Source organism: Erithacus rubecula (genome assembly GCF_903797595.1).
Source record: "Erithacus rubecula genome assembly, chromosome: 16".
NCBI classification, from domain to species: Eukaryota; Metazoa; Chordata; class Aves; order Passeriformes; family Muscicapidae; genus Erithacus; species Erithacus rubecula.
Window position 1 is genome coordinate 16912262 of NC_136668.1, and position 25535 is coordinate 16937796.

Below are 25535 nucleotides of genomic sequence, written 5' to 3' on the forward strand. Positions count from 1 at the left end.
GGGATGCCCGGTCCCTGCCAGAGCTCCTGGTCCTTTCCCGAGCTCCTTTCCCGATCTCCAGTCCCTTCCCGATCTCCGGTCCCTTCCCGATCTCCAGTCCCTTCCCGATCTCCCGGTCCCTTCCCGATCTCCGGTCCCTTCCCGATCTCCGGTCCCTTCCCGAGCTCCCGGCGCCGCGGCACCGCCACCTCCCGGGCATCCCGGAGGTTCAGCCTGCGGGGCTGAGTTTATTTGTGTTCTCTATGCTTATTTATGTTCTTTATGCTTATTTATGTTCTTTATTGTGCGGTGCCTCCCGGGCACCCCGGAGGGGGCGCGCGGCTCAGCCTGCGGGGCTGAATTTATTTATTTATGGTTTTTTTTATTGTGCGGTGCCTCCCGGCCATCCCGGCGGTTCAGCTTGCGGGGCTGCGTTCATTTATTTATTTTCCTTATTGTGCGGTGCCTCCTGCCCAGCAACCTTCTCACAGCACTTCCCGGGAAAGATACTCACCTATAATGATTTTATTAAATCTTATCATTCTCCTTTTCTGCCTCTCACCCTAAGGACAAACACCCCCAGGTGAGGATGGTTTCTCCAGGCAATGCTGGCTTGTCCATCTGTCTGAAGCAATTACTGTGGCTGCCCCAGGGGTTATTTTTCAGACCAGGTGTTGACATTTTTCCCCTGTTGGGTGTCAAGCTGTACCTGCGGGGGTGGTTTGGGAGCAGCAGCAGCCTAACGAGAGAGTGCCCTGGGTTAATGAGGTGTTGCAAGACAGAACAGCTAAATCCAGCATTACACGGTTCAGCTTTCCAGTTTAATTAGGAACCTGGATCTCCTGCTCATGCACTAATTCACTTTTTGACTCGAGTGACAGCCCAGCCTCTCACAGGGTTTAAGAGGAGTGTGGGTGTTGCTGGCTGCCCACATCCCCCTGTCGTGCCCAGCTTTGTGTGTGCCATGGGATATTGTGCTGGGCCCACCAGAGCAGCTGAGCCAGGCAGTGGCTGGTCCCTTGGCCAAGAGGAGCAGCTGGGACCTGCAGGATTAGCAGAACCCACCTTCCCCTGTTTCCTCGTGGATCCCACGGGTGGGAAGCAGCTCTGAAGGACCACAGGAGCTGGCATGTGCTCCTTGCCAGCTCTGGCTCCACCATTCCCCTGCCAGCTCCTGTTTGCCTGGTTGCACTGGGGTTACAGAGATGCTGTCAGTGCTGGGGAGAAGGTTTGGGAGCCAGCAAGTGCAGGAGTTCAAGAGTGCAGTAATTAGCAGAGCAATTAGTGGCTAATTGCTGCTGCAGAAATATGCAAGGCAGAGTGCCTTTTATTCCCTCCTCCACGTGGGATGGCTGATCCCGGGTTTGCTGGGAGCAGGAAACACTTGTGTCTTGTCCCTGTGCTTGATGGCAGGGTAGGACAAGGGGGAAATGCTTTAAGATGAAGGATGGTAGATTTAGATTTGATATTAGAGAGCAGTTCTTCCCCGTGGGGTGGTGAGGCCCTGGCAGAGGTTTTCCAGAGGAGCTGTGGGTGCTCTGGGTGGATGGAGCACCCCATGGCAGTGGGGTGTCCTGGTGATGTTCTCAGCTGGCAGGAGTGGCTCCAGAGCTGCCTGGGACGTGCATTGTGCCAGCAGTGGAGAAACTCAGCTTCACAGGGCTTTGGGAGCCACCAAGGGGCCTCAGTGCCCTTTTTAGAGCCCCAGTTAGCCAGACACAGAGGCAGTGAAGGAATCCCTCTGGGAATGATGCTCTGCCACCCTTGCTGTTGTACATCACACCCTTACTCCAGCCACTGCCCCATCCTCACTGGGACAGCCTCAAGGTGCCTGGAATTACTTATGAACAGCTTGTAGAAGAGACATATTTACTTAATAAATAAATACAAATAACATATGGCAGGTACTAGCATGAAATACACACTACTGATGTTGTGAGGGAGGCCAAGGTCTGAGGCTGGAGCTTTGCCTAGCTCAGATTAACATGCCCAGCTGGCACTCACCAGGCTGGCCCTGGGTGAGGGCACTGATGGTGCAATCTGGAATTGCTCGAAGGTGTGTCAGAAGCTACACACCTGCATGGATAAATACATGAACACACAGTATCCAGGGAGGTTTTGCCTTAGAATGCATGGGGACACAAAGTGTGGTTCTCTGGGAACTGGTGTGACCTCAGGCACATTCCTGGGTGCCTGCCCAGGGCAGGTCCTGGCAGCTGCAGCGTGGTCATGGCACATGTGGGGACATGGCTGAGGGTCATGGCACACAAAGGCACACAGCTGAAGGTCAGGGCACACAGCTGAGGGTCCTGGCACACACTGGCACATAAATGAAGGTCCTGGCACACACTGGCACACAGATGAAGTCCTGACACACACTGGCACACAGCTGAAGGTCAGGGCACACACTGGCACACAGCTGAGGGTCCTGGCACAAAAAGGCACACAGCTTAGGGTCCTGGCACACAGCTGAAGGTCCTGGCACACACTGGCACACAGCTGAAGGTCCTGGCACACACTGGCACACGGCTGGGGGCTGGGGGAGATGGGGCCCCATGGACTTTGGGAGGTGTCAGGGTGGCCCCCTGATCTCTGCAAAGCTTCGTGCAGAGCACAGGGCTCTGCTTTGGCTGGATTTGGCAAAGCCTTGGCCTACAGCTCGGGGCTCTGGCGAGCTGCAGGGAGCAGCAGCAGCAGCACTGGGGGCTGGGGTGGGCTGGGGGAGCTGGGGGCTGGCTCAGTCGGGTGAGACAGGCAGGGGCAGGAACAGGATTGCCTTCTGGCCGTAGTGAGTCCGCGGGCCCAGCTTGCTGCTGCCGTTCTTCTTCAGCCCCACGAACCAGCTCTTGTCTGCGTGCACCTTGGACACGTAGGTGTTGTAATGGTTTTCCTCCAGCCTCTCCAGGAACAGGCACTCCTCACCCAGCAACTGCTGAAAGAGAGCCAGGGCAAGGACAGTGAGCTGGGGATGCTCCTGACCTGACAATCCCTTTATGACCCATCCAGACCCGACTCTGAGATTTCCACACCCCTCTGAAACTCATATTTAAACTGTGGGGTAGGTGGCCTTGGTTTGTTCCCCTGGGCCACTCCTGTAGCAAGGTGTGTGTGACCTGGGGATTTTAACTAGCAAATTTGAAGTGACCAATCAGCCCCATGCTCCATGAGCTGCTCCATGAGCTGTGTGGGGGCAGCTGCAGGCTCAGAGCACAGCACCAGGATGGGTTGGGTTGGAAGGGACCTTAGAGACCACCCAGCCCCTTGCCATGGGCAGGGACACCTACACCAGCAGAACAGCTGCTGCTGCAGGTATTAAACACAATATTTATCAAGTGTCAGATAGGAAATACAATATTTGTCAGAGGCAGGGCAGTAAATGACATTATTCTATAATTTATTTATACCTCCCCCCCATATCAAGCCAGATGCAGCTGCCAGAATCACAAACAGGCTGACCATGCTGTGCTTTGCATGAGTGAGCTGTGGGTCCCTGCAGCCTGTCCATGCTGAGCCCAGGGGATGTGCCACTCACCGAGCCGTAGAGCAGCCCGTTGGTGTCCATGGCCAGGTACTGCCCTGACTCTGTGCTCCTGATGTGCACCACCCCCACGCTCTCTGCACTCAGCTGGAGCTGGACTGCAGCGAAAATAAAACAGCAGCAGTGAAAGGAAAATAGGAAAAGGGGGGAAAAAGAGCTGCCAGGAAGGTTAGGGAGGGTATGTTGTTGAAGTCTGGCTTGTAAAGGTTTATAGGAAACAGTACAGGGTGTAATAAAAGTGTCTCCTTGTACCCTCTTCTTCAAAGAAATCCCACAGCCATCCTTTAGGAGCCAAAGCCCAATTTTTCCCTTATTTTACATCAAAGGAAGGGCAGCCTTTTGGTTACAGTGCTGGAACGGGACACAGGAGATTGGGGTTTTAATTCTGGCTCTAATTTACAAATTTCTCATGTGGTTTGACAAGACACTTAAGGAGTGACATATGAAGAAGTATTTTTGAGAGCAGACTGCAGATGCCTGCACTGCAAACCCCTGTTCCAAAGCATCCCATCCCATCCAGCAGTCTGCTGCAGCTGGATTTATCCAGTGAGCTGGAGATGGAGAATGGGGAACAGAAAAGGCTGTGGCTGCAGTCACAGTGACTTGCACATTCCAGCTCTTCCCAGTGATCATTCCCATCTCCTAGGCAGCTTTTTTCCCCCCCCCAGGATTTATAACAGCAATATTTAGGCTGGTTGGAATGAAGTATGAACGGATGTCTCGGCTCCAGCTTCTTCCTTCCTGTTTATATTGAATTTATTTATCCTTATTTAGATGAGGTAAAAGGCAATGTTACCTCTTGGCCTGGTGGAACACCCGTTCCAGTGAAATCTCTGCTGTAATGGTTTTCACATTCTTCATTTTTGCCATTTCCTGCTCAGTAAATGATAGTTAATTAGGAAATTGTGTGGGTGCAGGTTTGCAGGAATGCTTGGGCCTTGTGCATGCCTGCTTTAGGCTGAGAATGTGCACAGGGAAAATCCCAGCCCACCTGGAGGAGCAGTCCAGGGAGAAAAGGGGGAAAGGGGATGAAAATGATGATACTGTTCAAAAACTGCCCCTGAGAGAGGAGAGTGAGGGACCCTCCTGCTGCCAGTGGGGGTGTTGAGGTTTTTGGCCAAAGTGGGTCCAGAGGAAGGAGCTTGTGCACTTAATTTTCACAGGTTCTCTTACAGGTCTGTACAGAGATTTCTTCCCATGAAATAATGGGATGACAGCAGGAAAAGGAGACTTTTGGTAGAGATGAGCATGAGCTTCATCCTGGAGAATCTGTAGTGTCCAGGTAAATTTGCTTTCCATTCCTTGGAATGCCCATGTGAAGGATGTGGATCCTGATGTGGGACTGGACAACAAAGGCTTAGAGAGAGTGACTCCTTCTGCTCTTCTTAGAGATCCTGCCTGGTTCTGAGGCCATTTAAGAGAGGAATAAGAATTCTTGATATTTGTCTGGAGCAGAATGCCCATGGGCAGTCTGCAGAGGTGCAGCTGGAGCCCTGCTGTCCCCACTGGCTTCCTGATGAGCTGTGGCTGTTTCTGTGCCTTGTCCCTCCCTGGTGCCTGTCCCAGCTGGGTGACACTGTCCCACAGTGCCAGGTATGGTCTGGGCTGCTCCTCTTGCCCACCAGGGAATGCTGCTGAGCAGCTCCATCGTTTTCCAGGACTGTGGGCAGCCAAGGGTGCTCAGGGCAGGGTACCTCTCATCAAGGCTGCTCTGCTGGCACACAGCCCTTCCAGGAGTTTCCTCTGTGAATATTAGTGTGTTCCTACATCCCAGTTCATGGGGTTATTTACAGGAGGTTCCTTTCTGGCAGAGGTTTGCAGAGATGTGGCCCCAGGCCAGCAGCCAGGGGGGTGTGAGCGTGCTGGGGTGCAGGACCTGCCTGCACTCACTGCCTGCTGCAGCCCTGGGACTGCTGCAAGGGGATGGATTCACCTTTCCAGAGGGAAAAGCACTGGGCTGTGTGACAGCACCCATGCTGAGAGACAATCAACAGCTTGAGCAGGGCTCAGGAGTGGGTGCTCATGTCCCTGGTACCCCCATGTGCCAGGAGATCTTGATCCTGACCTCTCCTGACTCCAGCAAAACCTCTGGAAAGTGCTGCAGACACTGAGCTCGTACCACCTCTCCTGGCATGCCTGCAGCCCAGCTCTGTCTTACAGACCCTTTGGGTCATCTCCCAGGGCTCTGAGGGTTTGTTCCTGCCTGAGGCTGGAGCAGCACGCTGCCTTCATCCATCCTCATCCTGCCTCGCTGGGGAGGCAGAGTTTGTAATTAAAACTCGGCTCTAAACTGCCTGTCATTGAAACAACAACAGCGAGAGGAAAGGTTAAGTTTGGGGGAGAAGTCACATGTGTGTTTGTGGTTTAAAGGAAATAAAAGTGCTTTTCTTAGCACTTTGTAAGGTTGGCTTGTCTCCTCCCCGCCCTTCCTTCCAAGGAGACGAGGCTGGCAGGTCGCGGTCCCGTTCCAGTAAAGGTTCAGGGTAAGCTGCACCCGGAGGTGCCCAGGGGAAGAGCCCAGAGCCCTGCAGGAGCTTTGCTGCGTGTCCTCCCCGCGGCAGCAGCTTAAAAACCCTCTGAAGAGTTTTTGGTAATGCAAGAGCACAAGAAGCATAAAATCCCCAAGGATTCCTTGGCAGGACAAGCGGTGGCATCCACAGGAGCAGCTCTCCCAGTGTCCCAGGGCCACACTGCAGGGATGGGGACAGGGAGGGACCCCCTGGCAAGGGTGACCTGCGAAATGGCTGTGGCACAGGGGTGGCACTGCAGGGACAGCACAGAATTCCATGTGCTGCTCTGTGTGTGTGTGTGTGATGCCAGGCTGCCCTGAGCCCTCCCTGCCAGGGCCAGCTCCCCGTGTCACCCTGTGTCACCCAGCCCTGCTGTGTCCCTTGGTGTCAGAGTTCATACTGACATCTATTTCTATATTTATATACTTACATATTTATATACCTATATATTTATATACTTACTTACATATTTATATACCTATATATTTATATGCTTACATATTTATATACCTATATATTTATATACTTCCATATTTAAATACCTATTTATTTATATACTTACATATTTATATACCTATATACCTATATACTTATAGACTTACATATACTTATATACCTATATGCTTATATATTTATATATACCTAAATACCTATATACTTATATATTTATATATTTGTATATTTATATATTCATATATTTATATATAAATATATTTATATATATATTTATATATTTATATATTAATATACTTCCAGATTTAGATAATTATCCATCTACGTATTTAGATATTTAGATATGTATACAGGTACATTTTTAAATATTTATATATATATGTTTATAATTGTATTTACATAGTTATAATTTCATTTATTTATTTGTTTGTTTGTTTATCTATTTATTTATATTTCTAGCTATCCGTTGGCACGCTTTGACACACATCACGACAGCACACCTGTCACAGCTCCCCTGCTCCCTGCAGGAGCTCCAGCTGTGCTGGGCAGCTGTGCTGTCACACGAGCCTTGCTGCATTGCCCGCTCCCCGCTGGAATCCCGGAGCCCCCCGGGTTTTGCTCACTGTGCTGGTCGCTGCGGTCCCTGGTGCCATCCACGGTGCCGTCGGGCAGGATGCGCAGGAAATGCCCCCCGTTGCTGCAGTACAGCAGTTTGGGCTTCTTGTAGTTGCCCGCGGGCAAGTTGAACTTTTCTGTCAGGGCGGTGAAGGTGGTGATTTCCCCCTCGGCCATCCCGCAGCCTCTGGCAGGGCCGGGCTGCAAGAGAGGGGACAGCAGGGTGGCAGGGAGGGGACAGCAGGGTGGCAGAGTGCTGGGCACACGCGGCTGTGCCCGGTTTTAAAGGCTGCCAGGAGAGGGGGGAGCCGGGGGTCCCGGGCTGGGCCGGGGCAGGTGATTCATGTGACAGTGACACAGCCCAGGGTGATGCTCCCCCGGCGTGGGAGGTGGAGAGGGGCTGTCTCCAGGCAGCAGGGAGACTCCTGTCTGTCCTTTTAATTTTATCTTTTATTTTTATCTTTTATTTTTAAAAGTACTCTGTCCTTTTAATTTTATCTTTTATTTTTATCTTTTATTTTTAAAAGGACTCTGTCCTTTTAATTTTATCACGGCGAATTCTGTTTTTGTTCTCCTTTCTATTGACGTGCGTGCTAAAATTACACACTCAGAAAACCAGTTTGGAAAACACCCAGTGTCTGATTGGAACCCACAGGAGGTGGGAAGGGAGCCCAGGTAAAAGTCTCTCTCTGCTATTATAACTCTCCAACACAATTATGAGCAGGAATTGCAACACCCACTGCCTGTCAGGTAGTAAATATTGCTCATCCCTTGGCACTCTGCAGCTCACCTGGCCCAGGAGCACACATGGAAAAGGGCAGGACACACGTTAGGTGTGTGTGTGGGGGGGGAACAGGGGCAGCCAGACTGATCAACAGCTATGGAAAATGGGAATTCTGAGTGTAGGAAATGCCATGAATGAACCAGCAGCATCTCAGTGCCTGAGGGGGCTCCAAGAGAGCTGGAGAGGTGATTTGGTCAAGGACCTGGAGTGACAGGACAAGGGGAATGGCTCCCACTGCCACAGGGCAGAGTTAGATGGGATTTTGGGAAGGAATCCTTCCCTGGGAGGGTGGGCAGGGCTGGCACAGGTGCCCAGAGCTGCTGTGGCTGCCCTGGATCCCTGCAATGCCCAAGGCCAGGCTGGATGGGGCTTGGAGCAACCTGGAGTAATAAAATACCATCCTGAAACCTCATTTTGCTGGAGACTGTGGTCACAATCCATGTTTAAGCAGATGCTGTGCCAAAGCCTGGAGGCATCACCAGACCAATCAAAGAAAGATGCTGTGGATGATGGAGGCTGAGAAGTGAGAGGTGGCATCAGGAGATGCCACAGCTGGGGGTCAGAGTGCCATGGATATTCCAGGTACAGCCAGGTTTTTACATTTAAAATCCCCCACTAATTCATTCTGTCTTTCATACAGGATTCTGTGGTGCTTGGAGGGAAGTGAATTTATGAACAGTAAAAGACATGGCACTGAATAACTCTAGATAGAGGAAATTGCTTTAAATGTCACATATTCCCACAGCTATATTATGGAAAATATTTTATAGTCACTGTTTATACATGTTTATAGATTGTAAAAATGTCTCTTTAGCACTGAGTTGTGCTACTGGTAGGTTGGGATGGAGCCAGTAACACACTGTGTGAGTTTGCTTGGAGTGCCCTGGGAGATACTCAGGGTGGCAACTCTACAACACACACACTCTCACACAGAGAATCTCTAAACATTTGGCTCTAAACTCTTCAGTATTAAAAAAAAAAAAAAAAAAAAAATCTGCAAAAGCAGCTGCGAGAAAGGGAAACTACTGCTGGAAATGGATCCCAGATGCCTGCAGAGAATAAAATCCTCTGGAAGCTGGATTGCTAAAGGCTGAACCCCTGGAGATAAGGAAGATACAGACTGAGAGCATTCCCAGCCACTGCTCCTCCTCTGCTCCCTGCACAGCCCAGGCTCTCAGACACCCCTTTGACACAGACTGGGATTTTGGGAGCTGCTTTCTGGAGTGACCACAGGGCAGCCCATCCCTGGCCATGGGGCTGGAGATGCAGCCTCAGAACCTCTCTGGCTCCTGGTGCTTTCCAGGTGCCAAATACTGACTCAAAATCTTTTTTTTTTTTTTTTTAGCAGCATTGTCAGGTGAAATGATTTCTTAGAGTATCTGATCCCTCATTTATTTTTCTCTCAAGGCCTCATACATGCAGTAGCTCTCTTTCCTTGCCAACTGCCAGCCTTTCTCTGAAGGAGAGCCCCCAAGCCACCAGGGTGGCACACAGGGCTCTGATCCTCCACTGAGCTTTAAATATCATCAGCATTGGGTCATTTCCTAGAACCAAAGCTTTTCTTGAACCTTTATCTGAGGGTAGAAGGCACCCAGAAGTTTCCTGGGTTGATGATGGATGGTATTGAGAAGCAAACATCCCAGATCCAAGAGCTCTGGCTGGATTCTGCCCACAGTCACCTCAGGCTCTGAGGGATCTCCAGCCAGCTTGACCAGAGCAGCTTCTTCATCATCACTTGTTTCCTCTAAGGTTATTTTGGCTATTTTTAGGAAGACTCCAGTGCTTGCCAGCTGCCCTGAGTGCCCCAGCAGAGCTCAATGAACACTTTTCCACTCCTCTTGCCTCCCTGTGCTAAATACTATCACTGTTCTCAGACTTTATGGCCATGGAGTTGTTCCTCTACAAACACCACCACTCATGGCCCTACCATTATACTCCTGGCAGGAACATGTTAGGTTTTTATGGGAATTAGAAAGCACGAGTGAGAGAGAGAACCTGGACCAAAGACAACATAAAGGGTCTTATTTCTTTGGGTAGAAGCCCAACAATGCTATTAAATAGCTCCAAGCAGAACAGAAAGCTCTCTCAAATATGCAAAGCCGAGAGACACCACACTCCAGTGGTTATTTGGTGCCCCATGGAGAAAGGAAAACATTCCAAGAGGGGATTGCTGAGAGAGGGGAATGGCTGCTGCTGAGCACTGACCCTACTCACACCAGGACAGTGATTTGGAGCTGAGCTGGAGTCTGCTGCTCCAAGAGCAGCTGTGCTTGTGGCTCCTCTTTCCTCCAGCTCTGTGTGACAGCCCTGATGTGCTGCCTGAGAGAAAACCCCACTGAGGATGAATCCCTGGGAGCTGCACCCAGGGCAGCCCCAGCTCCATCTGCAGCATGGGGAGCTCAGGGCACACAGCTCTTCCTCCTGGATGCAGATGTCAGCACCCAAAGGATCAGAAATCACTGCTGAAGGTAAAAAAAAGACTTAAGAAGTGAGTTAAGCCTGAGTGTTCATTTGACCCAGGTCCTGCTGAGCTGTGGTGGCTGTGCTGTGCTGCTCCTGCAGCTCCAGGGCTGGAATAGCTGCGAAATTCTGAGAAGTTTGGGGTCAGTTCCAAACTTTATCACTGGCCAAACCAGTGGCTTTGATGTGAAGTCCCAAACTCAGCGAGCATCTGACTCCGAGCATGGAGGGCTGGCTGTGCTGCCAATATCAGGGCTGTGAGCTCTGAAATAACAGCACATGCTGGGAGCCAGGGGAGGACTGGGGACCTTTCCTCTCTGCTTTAAACCTGGTGCAGGCTTCACTGCACAGCACTTGTTGGCATGGCAAAGGTGGTGTTGGTGGAAATGTGGGGGATTCCTAATAGTCCAAAAGTTTTTTTGCATGTCAGAATTGCCAGGAACTTTTTTTGCAGGCTTTCTTTTTTTTTTTTCTTCTTTTTTTTTTTCTTCTTTTTTTTTTTTTTTTTTTTTTTTTTTGTTATGGCTCATATGGCATAAATTTGGTGGCCAGCAAAGACTCAACCCAGAGGTAGCCAGATAAGGTAAGATTTTTTTCCTTAGGTATGAAATACCTGGCTACTACATGGAGGAAAGCAGAAGTATATCACCTACTGGGTTAAAAACATATTGGATTGATTCAAATACATCAAAATTGTCCTTGGGTTTGAATACAATCTTTTATGGAGGGTTGGGAAGAAATGTTCTGCATGGCCTCTGAGTGACCACAGTGATGAAAAGTGCAGTTAATCACAATTGTCATTTAGATGATCAGCTAAAGATCACACAGAGAACTCGAGAAAGAGGAGAAGCTGTTAAAGCCAGGAGTCTCCTGAGGTTTTGTCCAACTCCAGTTAATGAGATCAGTGTCTCCTGACCCTGGTCTGGTGAGTTCAGTGGAAACACTCCAGTTGGTTTCACTTTGGAAAGTGTTATTTTCTCCATTAAAGCAGAAATCCCGATTCTTCCAGGACGTGACTCAGCTGGGATCAGACAGCATCAGCTCCTTTCCCATCCCCACTGCTGCCTGCAGCCACCTGAACACAACACTCACTTCCCAGGCACTTCAGACACTCCATATGGGAATGGAAAGCATTTGCAACAGGTAGAACATTTCTAAGGAATTGTCTCTGAATTGCCTTTCCTAGAGGTTCCTGTGGGCTTTGGGGGCAATCTGAGATCTACCTGGGCACGTGGAACAAGCACCTCTCAGATAAACAGGGATTTTATCCATCTTTAGTTTTAAAGAACCATTTCATGGGGTGGATTTCCTCATCCAGGAAAGGATTAGAGGGCAGGCAGAGGTTTCCTCATGCTCTGGGTGCTGCAGGAGCAGCTCAGTGGGTTTGGGTTGTCAGCATGGGCAGCTGCAAGGGCTGCCTCCCCTCCCCAGGGCTGGCAGTGCAAGGCACAGTCGAATTCCTTGGTCTGTACATCCTCTTAGAAGGACTTAATAAATGATTAGGCAAAGCATATGATAAATAAGTAATAGATCACTCTGTGAGTATCAGTGGAATGCATTGGCTCGTTTCTAGTCTTGTTTATGGCCAGGTGATTTTATCTCTAGAGATTAACTGCTTAATGAAATATTTATCAGCCAGGTTTTACCCTTTGCAAGTGGAACACGTTGTGTGAAGTGCGACCAAAAGCATAAAAATCAATTTAACTAATGCCTGTTGTCATCACCTCCTGCTCTCTGCCACAAGCAGCCATTCCACTCAGCCACACTGCATTTGTGGCAGCTACAACAGAGGGGCTGAAAATCTGGAACTTCAGCAGTTTCCTGAGTGGGGTCACTGACGGCTGATGACCAACAGAGCAGCAGCACGGGAGGGACAGGGTTAACCCTTCCCATCCCTCAGGGGTGCCCAAGGGAAGCCCCATCCCTGCTGGGACAGCCAGTGCAGCATCCCACCGAGCTGGGATGGCCGTGGGGAGACAGGAAAACCGAGCGCTCCTCCACTTTCTAATTACCTCCCGCTGTCCCACCTCCCGCCCACGGCCCTTCCATCCGGTGATTAAGTTAATTGCAGCCCCAGCTGCAGTCCCCAGGGCAGGAGCTGTGCCAGGAAGGTCTTGCCCCTGTGTCCTGTCTGGGTTGGGACCAGGAGCAGGGACAGGACATGAGCAGATCCCACGGATCCCCCGCTCATGCCGGGTGTGAGCGCTGTCCCCGGAGCCAGCCGGGCGGGTGGGACCTGCTGGGGACAGGGAATCACCAAAGCCCAGGGATGGGCTGGAGGATGTGCTGCTCCCAGGGACACCCCGGGCTTCCCCTCCCCTCAGCATGCAGCAGCTCCTGCCTGCCCTTTCCAGGTGTCCTTTCCCTCTGCCAGGATTGTGCCAAGACCCAAAGCATCATCCCTGTCCCCAGACACCTCGAGCTGGCTGGGAGCAGCCACTGACAGGTGCCACCAGTGCCACCAGACTCAGCCCTGTCCCCTGAGGAGGGTGGCTCTGTGCTGGAGGTCTCAGGGGCGATGCACCAGGCACAGGGACCTTGTTTTGGGTTTGCCACCTTGGCTATGGGCAGGGCTGGGGGCACCTCTCCTCCCTGGATCTGCCTGTGCTTGGCTTCCCAGGGAAAGGCACCTGGAGGGAGGGGAAACCAGATGGAAGGAGATGGAAGGTGGAGGGAGATGCAGCTGAGAAGGGGTTGATGAAGTGTTTTGTGATGATGGGGGAACCCCTGGGGGCAGGGAGCACTCCGTGTGCCCCTTGGCTCCTGCTCAGCACCCCTGGGGTCCCATCCCCTGCCTGCCCAGGGCACACTGACCCTTCAGTGTCCCCATCCCCACAGCCACCCCTGGTGTCTGTGCAGGACAGTGGCACAGAGCCAGACCACAGAGCCTGGCTGCCCCCACACCCACGGACACACGGACACACGGACAGACAAACTCCAGCCCCACAAGCTCCCTCTGTGCTGTTCATCCAAGGCTGATCTGCCTCTCCGCTTGCATGTGAGCCTCCAGTGCCAGCCCAGCCTCTGCTGAGACCCTGCCAGGTCTGTCTGTCCCCTGTGTCCTGGTGCCACCCCACTGTCCCCTCAGTGCCCAGGCGGGTCCAGCACCTCCCAGGCTGGGGCTGGGGCTGGGGCTGGGGCTGGCAGTGAAAGCAGGAATGGTGTCAGAAGCCCTGCCTGCAGCTGGCCCTCTGAAGGGTGGCCAAGCCCAGCCAAGGGTTGGCTCCAGCTTCAAACCTGGGATTTGAGTTTGGGTTCAGCCCTCAGACCATGTCCTTCCCCTGAGGGGCAGAGGATGCTGGAATCCAGGGTTTCATCTCCAGGCCAAGTGAAACCCCACATCCATCCTGGTGGTTAACCAGCAGTAGACAAATCATTGCTTAGAAATTCAGAAATCCAACTTCCTCCAGCACAGCCTTGGTCTGGGCTGTTCCAAGGAAAATCTCTTGGTTTCTGGGTTCACCAGAAGCTCAGCAGTGATTTACTATGAAAATGTGCAGGGAGTTAATGGTGTTCATCCTGCAATGTTTGTGTAAGGCCAATACAGCTGCTCCTTTTAACATCTAAGTGAGACTGGCTGGAAGAACCCTGTTCTTAATTCTGTTGCCCAATGTCTTATTTTAAATTCAGTCTCTAGTACCCCTGGATGCCAACTCCTGTTTTTTTCCTCCAAGCTGCCTGAGTAAGGAGCTTAAGCTGTTGCTTAATAACAGTGTGATAAAAGCTCGAGTTAATAATGGCTATTACCAGGAAAATCCTCCAATAAATAATAATTTTCTTATCTGCATGACTTTGGGACTGGAGAAAATGCCTTCCAGTGAAAAGCTGCAGCATGTAGGAGTGGGCAAGGAGTGCTCCAGAGCAAGGCAAGCTCAGGGCTGGATCTTGTTAAATGCAGATGAGTGGGTTAGCAGAAAAACTGGAATTAGTGTGGCTGAGTAGTCACTGGAGTGAAGGAGAGCAGTTGTGCATCTCCACCTCTTGTGGTCTGCAGAGCCAGACAGGTCAGTGCTTGGTCTGTGTTCCTCAGGCACAGGCTGGGGAATTCTCAGCTGTGGCAGAGGGTGGCTCTGCAGGCCATGGCCACCGAGCTGTTTGTCACGCCCTGGCCTCAGATGGAGCCTGAGTCACTCACTGGGAGCTGCCAGACCCCGGGGAAGGCACAGCCCTGGTTCTGTCCTGCTGTCCCAGACAGGGACACAACGGAACACCTGTGTCCCTGCAGAGCTGGGCACCTGCTTGGTCCCTGCTGTGTGACACAGGCTGGGTGACAGCAGCAGGAGCCACCAGTGCTGCCCCAAGATAAACAGAGCCCTGCCTTGGCTTTCCATTACAGAGCCCTCCGAGGGAAGGGGGTGTTTTTTGGATGCTCTTCTACCCCTTCTCATCTCTGTAAACAGCAAAGCACCACAAAGGGCACAGTGCAGGACAGAAAGCTGCAATTTGAACAACCTGCTGAGCCTCAGCCCTGGGGTTTCACCCACGCTGGCTATTCCCAGCTCCCAGTGGGCAGCTCAGAGCCACCGCCGTGTTTGCTGTGCCTGCTCTTTCCACAGCTGCTGCAGGGGCCAGGCTGCAGCCAAGGATCCTGGAATCACAGGGTGGCTTGGGCTGGAAGGGACCTTAAAACCCACCCAGTCTCACCCCTGCCTCAACCTTCCACTGTCCCAGGTTGCTCCAAGCCTCCAGCCCAGCCTTGGACACCTCCAGGGATGGGGCAGCCACAGCTGCTCTGATGTGATGCTTGTGATAATTGAGACACAAAGATGCCCTGGATTGGCTAAGTGGAAAAAAAAAACCCACACTAAACCAAAAATTTTGAGGTACCAGGCAGAGTGTGTGGATCTGTGCCCCCTGCCTGGCTGGGGTGCCACAATCAGGACCCCAATGGGTTTTTAGCTTTTCTTTACTCATGAGCTGCACATTCTGGGATCCCCAGGGAGTCAGTGAGCATCCCCTGTGCTTCACATCCACACCAGGGCAGCTGTGAGCTCCAAGATCCCCATTTGGAGTCTGGCAGCCAATAACACTTCCCATCAAGTGGAAGTTTTTGTGAACACCCTGCAGCAATGGGAATACTAAGGAAGGGGAAGGGAGGGTGTTTTACTTAATGTTAAACACTTGTACTTCGTGTCCAAGATTTGACCTTCAGTAGAGACTCAAGTGTCAAGGGAAATGGAAGTTCCAGTGGCAAAAGGACACGGTTTTGTGTACAACACCCACATGTCCTGTGGGGCTGTGCAGCTCTTGGGGATCTAACCATGGATCTCTCTGGGAAAGCACAACTGGTCCCTGCACAGGTGAGAGCTGGCAAGGCTGCTCTGCAGGTGGCACAGGCAGATTTACCAGCCCTGGAGCTGTGGGAAGGGAAGATCTGAGATCAAGGCTGACACCCAGATCTAAATTAAGAGCCAGGAGCAAGGACAGACTCTGTGAGCAGCAGAGGGCCGTGAGTCATGGATGAACTGTGTGTCCAGACTCTGTGGGCAGTGGGCAAACCCTGCTCAGGGCAGACAACACCACTCCCAGGAGTCTGAAGGGGACAAAAGGGTTTTAGATGCCATGCCATGAGTCAGTGGTACCTGGGCACAGCAGCCAGCCTGTTCCCACAGCCCTTTCTGCCCTGTCCTCAGGGACAGTGCCAGCTTTGATGCTGTGGGCTCAGGAATCTGCCTGTGGGATCCCAACCTGCTCCTTTGCCCTGCAGCCCTCCCAGTCTGGTGCTGAGCAAGGGAGGGAGTTTGGGGGGCAGGGAAGGCACAAACAGGAGGGGAAAGGGGTTCCTCTGTGCTCACTCAAAGAGGTTTTTCTGAGTTAAAACCCAGCAGAATGGGGTTGGTTACCTAATTAAAACAGAGCACCCTAAGTGCATGTTAATGATGCTGGGCTGGGGTTAATACGACTTTTTGTAGCACTGGTTCTGTATGAGCTGTCCTTGAAGGGAATCCCTAAATATTAACCCTGGCACTGTGAGTGTCTGTCTCAGCCTTCCTCTGCCACCTTCACCAGATGGAAATGACACAGTTCTGTTATTTGAGGTTTCAGAGGAAGGCAGGACCCGTGGCAGGTGCAGACTGTCCCTGCCTGCTCAGGGCTGGAGGCCAGAGCTGCCTCAGCCCAGGCATGAGGCACAAGTCCCCATCCCTCGGTGGGCAGTGCCCCCTGCCCTGCCAAACACTGGCAGAATTTGGGGAATACAAAACCTGCAAGTCACTGATTGCTGCTGCAGCTGCTCTGCATGGCCCTGCCCTCTGCTTTGGCTCTCCAGCAGCTTTAAGCTAACAGATTCTGGTGCTGGAAACAAGGAAGGGCACAGGAACTGAACAGGGTCAGGCACCTTTCAAACACAGGGGGAGAGGGGGGATTCCTGCACCCACAGCAGAGACCATGACAAAGCCTTTGTCTCTCTCACTAAACTGGTTTTCAACAAATCCTTCTGCAAAGAGATTTTTATTGTGAGGTTTCTATTTGAAAGGCAGACCCAGCCCCCACGATAATCCCCAATAGCTCTGCACTGACAGGCAATGTACACAGGATTCCTAAAAATGCCCCAGCCATGAGTCAGTGCCCACTGTGCCCAGGAGAGAGGAGTGCTGGTACCAGGGGCAGCCTGAGAGGTCAGGACAGCCTTTCCCTCCCTGCAATATACTTTTTTTTCAGGGAATGTTTACCAAAAGGGTTTTTAAGATCCAGTGCAAGTGCTAATGTGTTTTGAGGGCAATAAAGAAAAGGAAAAAAAAAAAAAAAAAGAAGATTAAATAATCAAGGCTGGGGCTGCTCTGAGCTCGGCTCCGCCGGGTCTCCAGCCAGAGCCCTTTGGATAAACTTTTCTTCCCAGCCCCACCCCAGCCCAGGGGATGAACTTTTCCTCCCGAGCTCCCTGAATGACTTTGGCATTCCTCCCACTGCTGAGACCTTGATCTTCCTCCCAGCTCCTCATCCAGCTGGTTCTGGTGCTTGTCCTTATTCCCAACCAGCTGGGACCCCCAGCACGGTGGGGACAGGGAACTGTTGCTGCCCTGTCAGGGGTTTCACCTTTGCTAAATAACCTAAATGAGCCAAAATGCTGCAGGTGCTGGCAAAGGAAGGGGCACTGGGGACATGCAGAGTCTCAGCCTGACACCTGCACCCCCAGCCGGGGAGGTCTGAGCCTGCAGAAATTTGTGTTTGGCATGAGAGAGCAGCTGACAGCCCAGAGCTGGTGATGAGGAGTTTTGGCTGTCAGGAAAATCCCTGTGGTGTTATTTCAGTCATAAATCATAGAATCATCACAGAATGGTTGGGGTTGGAAGGGATCTTAAAGCTCATCCAGTCCCACCCCTGCCATGGGACACCTTCCACCAGCCCAGGTTGCTTCACCCCCCTGTCCAGCCTGGCCTTGGACACTTGCAGGGATGGGGCATCCCCAGTCATCCTTAATTGCCAGAGAAGCTGTGACTTTCCCAAACCATTCTATGGTTTTGTGATTTATTTATTTTGCATCAAAAATGAACTGTTCATAGTGCTGTGTCACTGCAACAATTTTCCTTTCTGTTTGTTGTTCTGTCTGTTTGGGTTTTTTTTAGTTTGTTTGGTTTGGGTTTTTTTAATGGTCCAAATATTGTGTTTTGCCGTTTAAAATGTTTGGGGTTTAGTATATTTCAATTCAATTTCTGATCTGGGCTTCTGCTTCAGGTGAATTTGCAGTCATTTAGAAACTGTCATTTGGAATGATGCTCCCACCACTGAGCCACTCCTCCCTCCCAGGATTTAGGGGCACAAGCAGGGTTTTTGGGGGGTCTGTCCCAGCTGGGGAGTGCCACCCTAAAGCTGCCTCACGCCATCCCAGCCCGACCAGCGCTTCGGAACCTCCCCGTGCCCCCTCCCCTGAGCGCCCCGGAACAGAATCCGGGAATTCCCTGGGAATCCGCCGAGCATCCCGAGGATGGATCCCGGAGCCTCGGTGGGAATCCGAGCCCGGCACCGGCCGCCCCCCGCCCGCACCTACCGGCGGCTGCGCGGCGCTCCCGCTGCGGCTCCCGAGGGCGCGGGGAGGGAGAACCGCGATGGAACGGGGCGAACCGGGATGAGGAGGATGAGGAGGAGCTGCCTCGGGGCGGGGGAGCGGCGGGAGAATGCGGGGGGGGAAGGGGGAGGCTGAGCGCATCCATCCCCGCAGCGGGGCCGGGCACCTGCCCGCACAGGGGGCGGGGGCTGGGGCTGAGCCCCCCGGGCAGCAGGAGCGCACAAAAGCCCCCCGAGAGCCGCAGCAGCACCGGCCTTGCTGTGCCTCGCGTTTCCCTTCCCTGCCGCGCTGGTGTCTTAGTGCCTCCCTCATCCCGGTCATCCCCGAGTGCCTCGGGCAGTGGGGAGGGTGTCCTGCCCTCCCTCTGGGGTCCCTACCCTCCCTCTGGGGTCCCTGCCCTCCCCATGGGGGTCCCTGCCCTCCCCATGGGGGTCCCTGCCCTCCCCATGGGGGTCCCTGCCCTCCCCGGGGGCAGCTGCCGAGAGGGGCCCGGGGCTGTGCCGGGCACTGCTGCGTTCCCGCTGGCACCGGGAGAGCTTGGCCTTAAAAGCCGAAGAGCTCCGGGAGCGCTGTCAGGCGGATAAAATGCAGCTCCGCGTCCCCAGGGATGCGCGCTGGAGCCTGGCGGCGGCGCTGGCTCTGCCCCAGGGCTGTGCTGGGGACACTGGGCTGTGCTGGGGACACTGCTGGGCTCGGGGTGACAGGGGTGGGCTCAGAGGATGCTCGGGGTGGGCTCGGGGGATGCTCGGGGTGGGCTCGGGGGATGCTCGGGGCTCCCGGGGTGGGTGCAGGTTGGGGTGCGGCTATTTGGGGGTGCGAGGCGGCTGTCGCTGCCGCAGCACTAATGAGGCGCTAATGAAGCCCTAATGAAGCACTGAGGATGATTTCAGCGCTTGGCCGGGCTCCACGAGCCCGATGTGGCGATGTTTAGGCTGCGTTATCTAAAGCTCGCTCGGAACAGGCTTTCGGCGGCGGCTCACGTGGGGCCGGCGTGTTTGGACAGGCATTCCGGGCTGGAAATGCCCGAGCCCAGACGTTTGGATAAAACATTCCCGAGGTGACTGCGGTTACCAGCGCCTGCTGGGGACAGCTCCAGAGCTCCCCACAGCGCAGGTGGATTCGGACACAGCAATATACATTTTTTCCCCCCTTTATTTTTAATAAATCCGCCCAAAATTTCCTTTTGCTTTTTCAGAAAATAAAAATAGATATAGCCAAACATTCCTGAATCTAACAGAGGACCAGGAATGGTTTTGCCTCAGGCTCTCCTGGACGAAAGGCATGGGGGTTGTAAGGAAGATTAGGAAATATTGGTCCATTTTCTCATTCAAGGGAACATCCCCCTTGTTTGGGAGCTGCCCCTCCCTGAGCCCAGCCCTCCCCACCTGCCCGGCCGCCCTCGCCCCCCGGCTGTGCTTGGCACTCAGCAGCCCCGGTGCGATGCTTTGCCGACGGTGTCCTGCCAAATTCGTGTCCTTCCTGCCTGTCCCGAAGGCTGATGGCCCCGGGATGGAGCCAAGAGCCAGAGCGACGCAGACACGGAGCAAACACGGACTTGGGCAGCAGGGAGAGGAGGCTTTGCCAAAACCCAGACAGAGACAGAGCTGCAGGCCCCGGGCCCTGCTCCGGGAGCCAGAGGGATGGGGACACTGCAGGGATGGGGACACTGTGGATATAGGGAATACTGCAGAAATGGGGAACACTGCAGGGATGGGGTCAGTACAGGGATGGGGGACACTGCAGGGATGGGGGACACTGCAGGGATGGGGACACTGTGGATATAGGGAATACTGCAGAAATGGGGAACACTGCAGGGATGGGGGACACTGCAGGGATGGGGACACTGCAGGGATGGGGTCAGTACAGGGATGGGGGCACTGCAGGGATGGAGTCAATGCAGGGATGGGGGCACTGCAGGAGCAGCACCTGCAGCAGGTGCCCGCGGTATTTCTCAGGCTCTCAGGATGGATTTGAAGGGCTGCTGCTGCTCCAGCTCCTCTCCTGCCCTGCCTGCAGTAAGGAGCTGCTCACCTCACTGCCCAGAGCGCCCACCAGCCCCTGGGCTCGGCCCCATCGGTGACACATCGCTCCCGGGCTGTTTGCAAGCACCGTGAATAATTAACCCCGGAGCCCCGAGGACGCTGCAGGTGCTCCCCTGGCTGGCCCTACGCTCACAGGCGGTGCCTGTGCGGGCACTGAGCCCCTGCCCCGCTGCCCTGGCGGCTCCTCATCCCCCCAAACCACAGCAGAGCCCACTCAAGCAAAACCTCCTGCATGTTCGGAGTGAGACCCTCGAGATTTCGCCAGTCCTGGGCTTTGGTTCCATCCCTCCTGCAGTGATATTCCGGGCACCGCTCAGCCCGGAACGAGCTGGGAACAGCACCGGGGTAGAGATGCCCCTCCTGCCCGCTCCCTGCCCCAGAGCGGGCGCACCAAAGGAAAAACCAGCAGCTCCTCACACAGCACGCGTGGCCAGGAGTTCAGGAAGCAGAAGCGTGCTGCAAACCCTGCGGGAAAGGACTGCAAAGCCCCCGGGGGTCCGTGCCGGGTGGGCAGCGCGGGATGCGGGAGAGGCACTCACCTGAGCAGGGTCCGGGGGCGCAGGGCTGGGCGCTGCGGGCAGCGCGGGGGCAGCGCGGGGCTGCCCGGGGTGGGCAGGGGTGTGCTGGGGTCACCCTGCCCTCGCTCCACCTCCCGGGGCCGCGCTGCTCTGCCAGGATCGCACCCGGGGCAGGCAGGGTCCCACCGGGGGCACGGGCACCGGGATGTGCCGGGACAGGAGCGGCTGGCGGTGCCAGGGCCAGTGCCAGGGCCAGCGCCTGTGCCGGCCGCGGCTCTGCACCCACATAGGACAAGGAAGTATGGATGGATAATCCTTCGCCTTGCTATTTTTTTCCTCTCATGTGATCTTGTTTTTGGACAGCTATTTTGGGGCTGGACTCCAGCCCAGGTGAAAGACAAGGATTGAATCCAGCCTCCCCCTTTCCCGGAGGCCCTCCCAGGATCTCTGCCTGCCCCAAACCCTGCCCCATCTCTCGCTCTGCCGCTGCCAGCCTCTCCCTGCTCTGCTGCGGAGCTTTTTCTGTCCCTCCGTGCCCTGGCGGCTGGCGGAGGGCTGATGGAAACCGGCAGCGGCGAGCACAGCGGGCCGGGTCACCCCTCCGTGCCACCGTCACCTCTCCGTGCCACGGTCACCTCTCCATCCCCTGTCCCTGCAGAGTCGCAGTGTCCCGACACCATTCTCAGTGTCCCGACACCATTCTCCTCTTCGTGCCCGTTTCCCCCCAGACCAGCCTGGCAGGAAGCTGCAGGGAGATAAATACATTAAAAATATGTTGGGAGCGTGCAGCAGCCTTGGAATGAACCGCCATCAACCAGAGCCGGGAGGAGGGGACAGGAGGGGACAGGGGAAGGGACAGGAGGGGACAGGGCAGGAGAGGGACAGGGGGGACACGGGGAATCGGGGAGCTCTGTCCATCCTGCCCACACCTGCCCCGGAATCCTCCCCGAGGACATCCTTGGGGACATCTCGGTGCCACATGCATTATTACATATAGATTAAATATAGAAAACCATTAAATTGTATTATTTTTATTAAAGACTTAATTATTTTCTTATTCCTGCTTCCCATTAAGGAGTTTTATGTGAAATAAGGAATTGATCTCTGGTATTTACTTAGTGCTCTCTTTCAGGGGGGACTCTCACCAGGGCTTTCCTCATGCAGTCTCTCCAAATTATGTTCATCGTAACGAGGTGAATTTTGGTAACCAGAAACTGCCAGAAGCCATTTTTCCCTTCAACAATCCTTGAAGAGGGAAGAGGGAGGGGAAAGTCGCTTTGTAAAGGTAGCAGAGGTTTCAATGAAGGGCAAGGTGAATAAAATGACAGAGCTGGGAAAATCGCGCGGGAAAGGGAGGCGCAGGGAGCCCCGGGGCCGCCAGAGGGCACCGCGGACCCGCAGCTGGGCACAGCTGGATGGGGCGGGCACAGCTGGACGGGGCGGGCACAGCTGGGCACAGGGCACAGCTGGACGGGGCAGGCACAGCTGGATGGGGCGGGCACAGCTGGGCACAGGGCACAGCTGGACGGGGCGGGCACAGCTGGATGGGGCGGGCACAGCTGGGCACAGGGCACAGCTGGATGGGGCGGGCACAGCTGGGCACAGCGCACAGGGGGTGATGGCCCTGCCAGGGGGCACAGCTGGAGCCGGGGCTGCAGCACATCCTGAGCCCCGTGCAGGTGAGGGCGCAGCATCCACAGCTGGAGCACATCTGGGGGGCAGCAGAGCTGGCTGCTCTGGTGGCAGTGGGTACAGCTGTCCTGTGTCACACCCAGTGAACATCTGGTGGCCCAGGGTACCTCTGGGGGCTCCCAAAATCTGCTGCAGCTGGCCCAGGTGTGGGTTCTGTCCCCTGGAGCCAGGCAGGAGCCTGGGCCTCATTAAACCCTCCTGCCCTCCCTGATCTCTGCCAGAACCTGCCACTGCCCAGGCAGACACAGGACAGTGACTCTGTTTGTCTCCAACGTGGCTCAGTCCTGCCTCCTTCTCCAGGATCCCTCTGGTGTTTCCCAGCCCCTGTTTCCCAGGAGGGAGCAGCTCCTCCTGAGGAATGACTCCCAGCTTTTGTATTTTAACAAATGACCTGAGCCCCCGAGCCCAGTGCTGTTTACTTGTCTGGGCATTAACTCAGAGTCAGGAGCTGCCTCCCAAAGGGCTCTCCTGGATACCCTGACCAAAGGAGGCCTCTCCTGTAATTACATTCCAGGGAAAACAGACATCTCCTGATTCATTTCACATGTGCCATGTTGCATTTAGATATGTAGCAGAAGCCCCATTACCTTAAAAAGTCCTGCTGTTATCAAGTACTGACTTAATTACAGTTTTATCTAAAAATAGATCAAGTTAACTTGACAGCATCCATTTGTCCTCCTCCCCTGCTCCCAGTGATGTTTCCTCCTGCAGTTCTGCTCCATCATGACCAGCATCAATCCACACAGCCTTTCCCAAGAGCTGCTGAGATCCCACCAGCATGTTTGCTATTCCCTTGTCACAATCTTCCAAAACTTACCAAACACAGAACCACAGACTCATGGAATGGTTTGGAGTGGAAGAAACCTTAAAGCCCATCTTGTTCCAGCCCCTGCCATGGGCAGGGACACCTCACACTGTCCCAGGCTGCTCCAAGCTCTGTCCAACCTGGCCTTGGACACTTCCAGGGATTCAGGGGCAGCCACTGCTGCTCTGGGCACCCTGTGCCACTTACATACAAACACAAATATATAAAAACATATACATATGTAAATATCTAAACACAGAGAGCCCAGGAGGCTCCTCAGGCTCAGGTTATCCAGCCCTGGCTGCTTTTACCCTTTCTGCCCCTGGCAGCTGCTGCCAGGCAGGGAATTCCTGGGGGCAGGATGTTCTGCACTGCCCACTCTCCTCTGCCACAGCTGCTCTGGCTCCCAGCTCCCACCAAGGTGAGCCCTGGAGCCAGTCCCTGCTCATCAGCACCACTTTCCTCTTTCCTCTGATTGTTGTGTGCTTTCCACAGCTTTTGTAGTTTCCCCAGAAGCCAGGCCAAGGCAGCTTTCTTCCCACTTGGGAGGAAAAGGCTCTGAGCAGTGTCTGTCATCAGCAGGGGTGGCTCTGAGTGAAAGGTGTCTGTGAACATCCCCCCAGAGCTGTCCCAGCTGCTCCCTGTGCTGGGCTGGACACTCTCTGGCTTTCATTTCATTTCCCATGTACTTGACAACAGACACAGACTTTTCCCTCCTCATTTTGGCACCAGGGTGAGGCTGTGCTCCTGCACTGCTGGCAGGACTGCAGGTTGGTGCTGCAGGATGGATGCACCTGGAGCATCCCTACTCTCCCTGCCTGCCACTGGAGGATCTTTCTTTGCCTCAGAAGGTTTCTGCTCCCTCTCTGGGTGAGGGAGGGCAGTGGGGGCTCACTCAGGAATGTCAGCTCTGCTCATTGCAGCACTGGGTTTTCTGACCTGAACCCATGAGAAGAACACAACTGGGGCTACTCTGTCTGAGGGCTGCTCCAGGAGATACCTCACTGCCCAAAATCTCCAAGAATTCCCGATTTTGTCTTTGTCAGCCCAGCTAGTTGTGCAAAGAGTGTCAAGCCAGGGCTGGGCACACAAAGCAAGGTCGGTTTTGAGCCCATTCTCCTGGAACAGAGGCACTTGGAGCCTGCACAAAGGAATCTCTGTCTCTCCCCTGCACTGGCATCCAGGCAATTAACCCAGAAAATTGCAGCTTGGCCTTGTCCTGGCCTGAGTGTGGGGCTGTGCAGGGCAGGGGGTGGCTGGCCTGGCTGGGGTCTGGCTGGGAGAGGGAGAGGTCAGAGTCTGGCTGGGAAGTGCCAAATGAATGGGAAACCCTCCTGCTCCCAGAAAAATCATTTGGTTGTCCACACTGAGCTGGGTTTGAGAGACGTGTGCCCAAAAACCAGGAAAATTAGGAGTGACCTAATCAGAGCATCATGGAAGAGCCTGAGCTGGAAGGGACCCATAAGGAGTCCAGCTCCTGGCCCTGCACAGGACACTCACAAAATCCCACCATGGGCCAAACATGGGCAGCCTGACAGGGACTCTGAGCTGGTCCCATCCCTGTGGCACAGTGTGCCACCCAGCCAGACACCCAGCCCTGCCCTGCCAGGCTGCTGCTGGAAACAACAGCCCAACACAGCACCCTGGCAAGTGCTGCTGAGGCAGATCATCTGCAGGCACAGCCTGTGACAGCCTGCTCCAGTTTGTCACAGCACTGCCACCACCATTATAAACACACTAATGGGGTGCCCAGGCTGATGGATATGCAGGAGATCTACTCCTAAATAATTAAAAAAATATTCTGCATTTGGTTTGCCACTGCACTTCTCACAGGAAAAGTAAGTGAGACATGAAGCCAATTTAAAAGTGATTTTTAAATTTTTCAGGCTGTTCTTTTCACTTTTTGTGTTTAATTTTTTACTATGTAAAAAACCTCCCTGAAGCTGGCAAAGGCACAAGGAGTGAGGGAATTAAAGGTACAGAAAGGAAGGCAATGATGAAGAGTGTAAATCATGCTTAAAGGGTAGTAGGAGCTACAGTTCACCCAAGTCCACATCACCAGGAAACAAATATTTAATTGTACAGTAAATAACATATTTTTATGGTTCCAAACCAAATCTCAGAAGCCACATGA

The 25535-nt window shown here is 53.7% G+C and overlaps 1 protein-coding gene across 4 annotated transcripts; it reads right to left on the minus strand.

The window, feature by feature from the left end:
- Nucleotides 1-1829: 1829 nt before the first annotated feature.
- Nucleotides 1830-20950, minus strand: FGF1 (fibroblast growth factor 1). Of its 4 annotated transcripts, none has more exons than XM_079319866.1 (5): nucleotides 20926-20950; nucleotides 7104-7296; nucleotides 3512-3615; nucleotides 2477-2911; nucleotides 1830-2428 (listed from the first exon to the last, which is right to left on the minus strand). In XM_079319866.1, exons 2-4 carry the CDS (start codon nucleotides 7270-7272, stop codon nucleotides 2717-2719), a joined length of 468 nt encoding a protein of 155 aa, XP_079175992.1. In that variant the 5' UTR covers nucleotides 7273-7296; nucleotides 20926-20950; the 3' UTR covers nucleotides 1830-2428; nucleotides 2477-2716. The 4 variants fall into 4 exon arrangements, with proteins under 4 accessions (XP_079175992.1, XP_079175991.1, XP_079175990.1 ...); XM_079319865.1 differs by lacking the exon at nucleotides 20926-20950 and adding an exon at nucleotides 18327-18581 and having other exon boundaries at nucleotides 2477-2908; XM_079319864.1 differs by lacking the exon at nucleotides 20926-20950 and adding an exon at nucleotides 18327-18458 and having other exon boundaries at nucleotides 1830-2259.
- Nucleotides 20951-25535: the final 4585 nt, after the last annotated feature.

What these genes read in the sequence shown, in the direction of transcription:
- FGF1 (XM_079319865.1), bottom strand. Translation starts at nt 18,485, where the DNA reads ATGCGCTCAGCCTCCCCCTTCCCCCCCCGCATTCTCCCGCCGCTCCCC. An exon ending in GGAGCGCCGCGCAGCCGCCG is followed by an intron (nt 7,297 to 18,326) that starts GTAGGTGCGGGC and finishes CCTCTCTTGCAG; the next exon opens with CCCGGCCCTGCCAGAGGCTG. An exon ending in GGACCGCAGCGACCAGCACA is followed by an intron (nt 3,616 to 7,103) that starts GTGAGCAAAACC and finishes TTTTCGCTGCAG; the next exon opens with TCCAGCTCCAGCTGAGTGCA.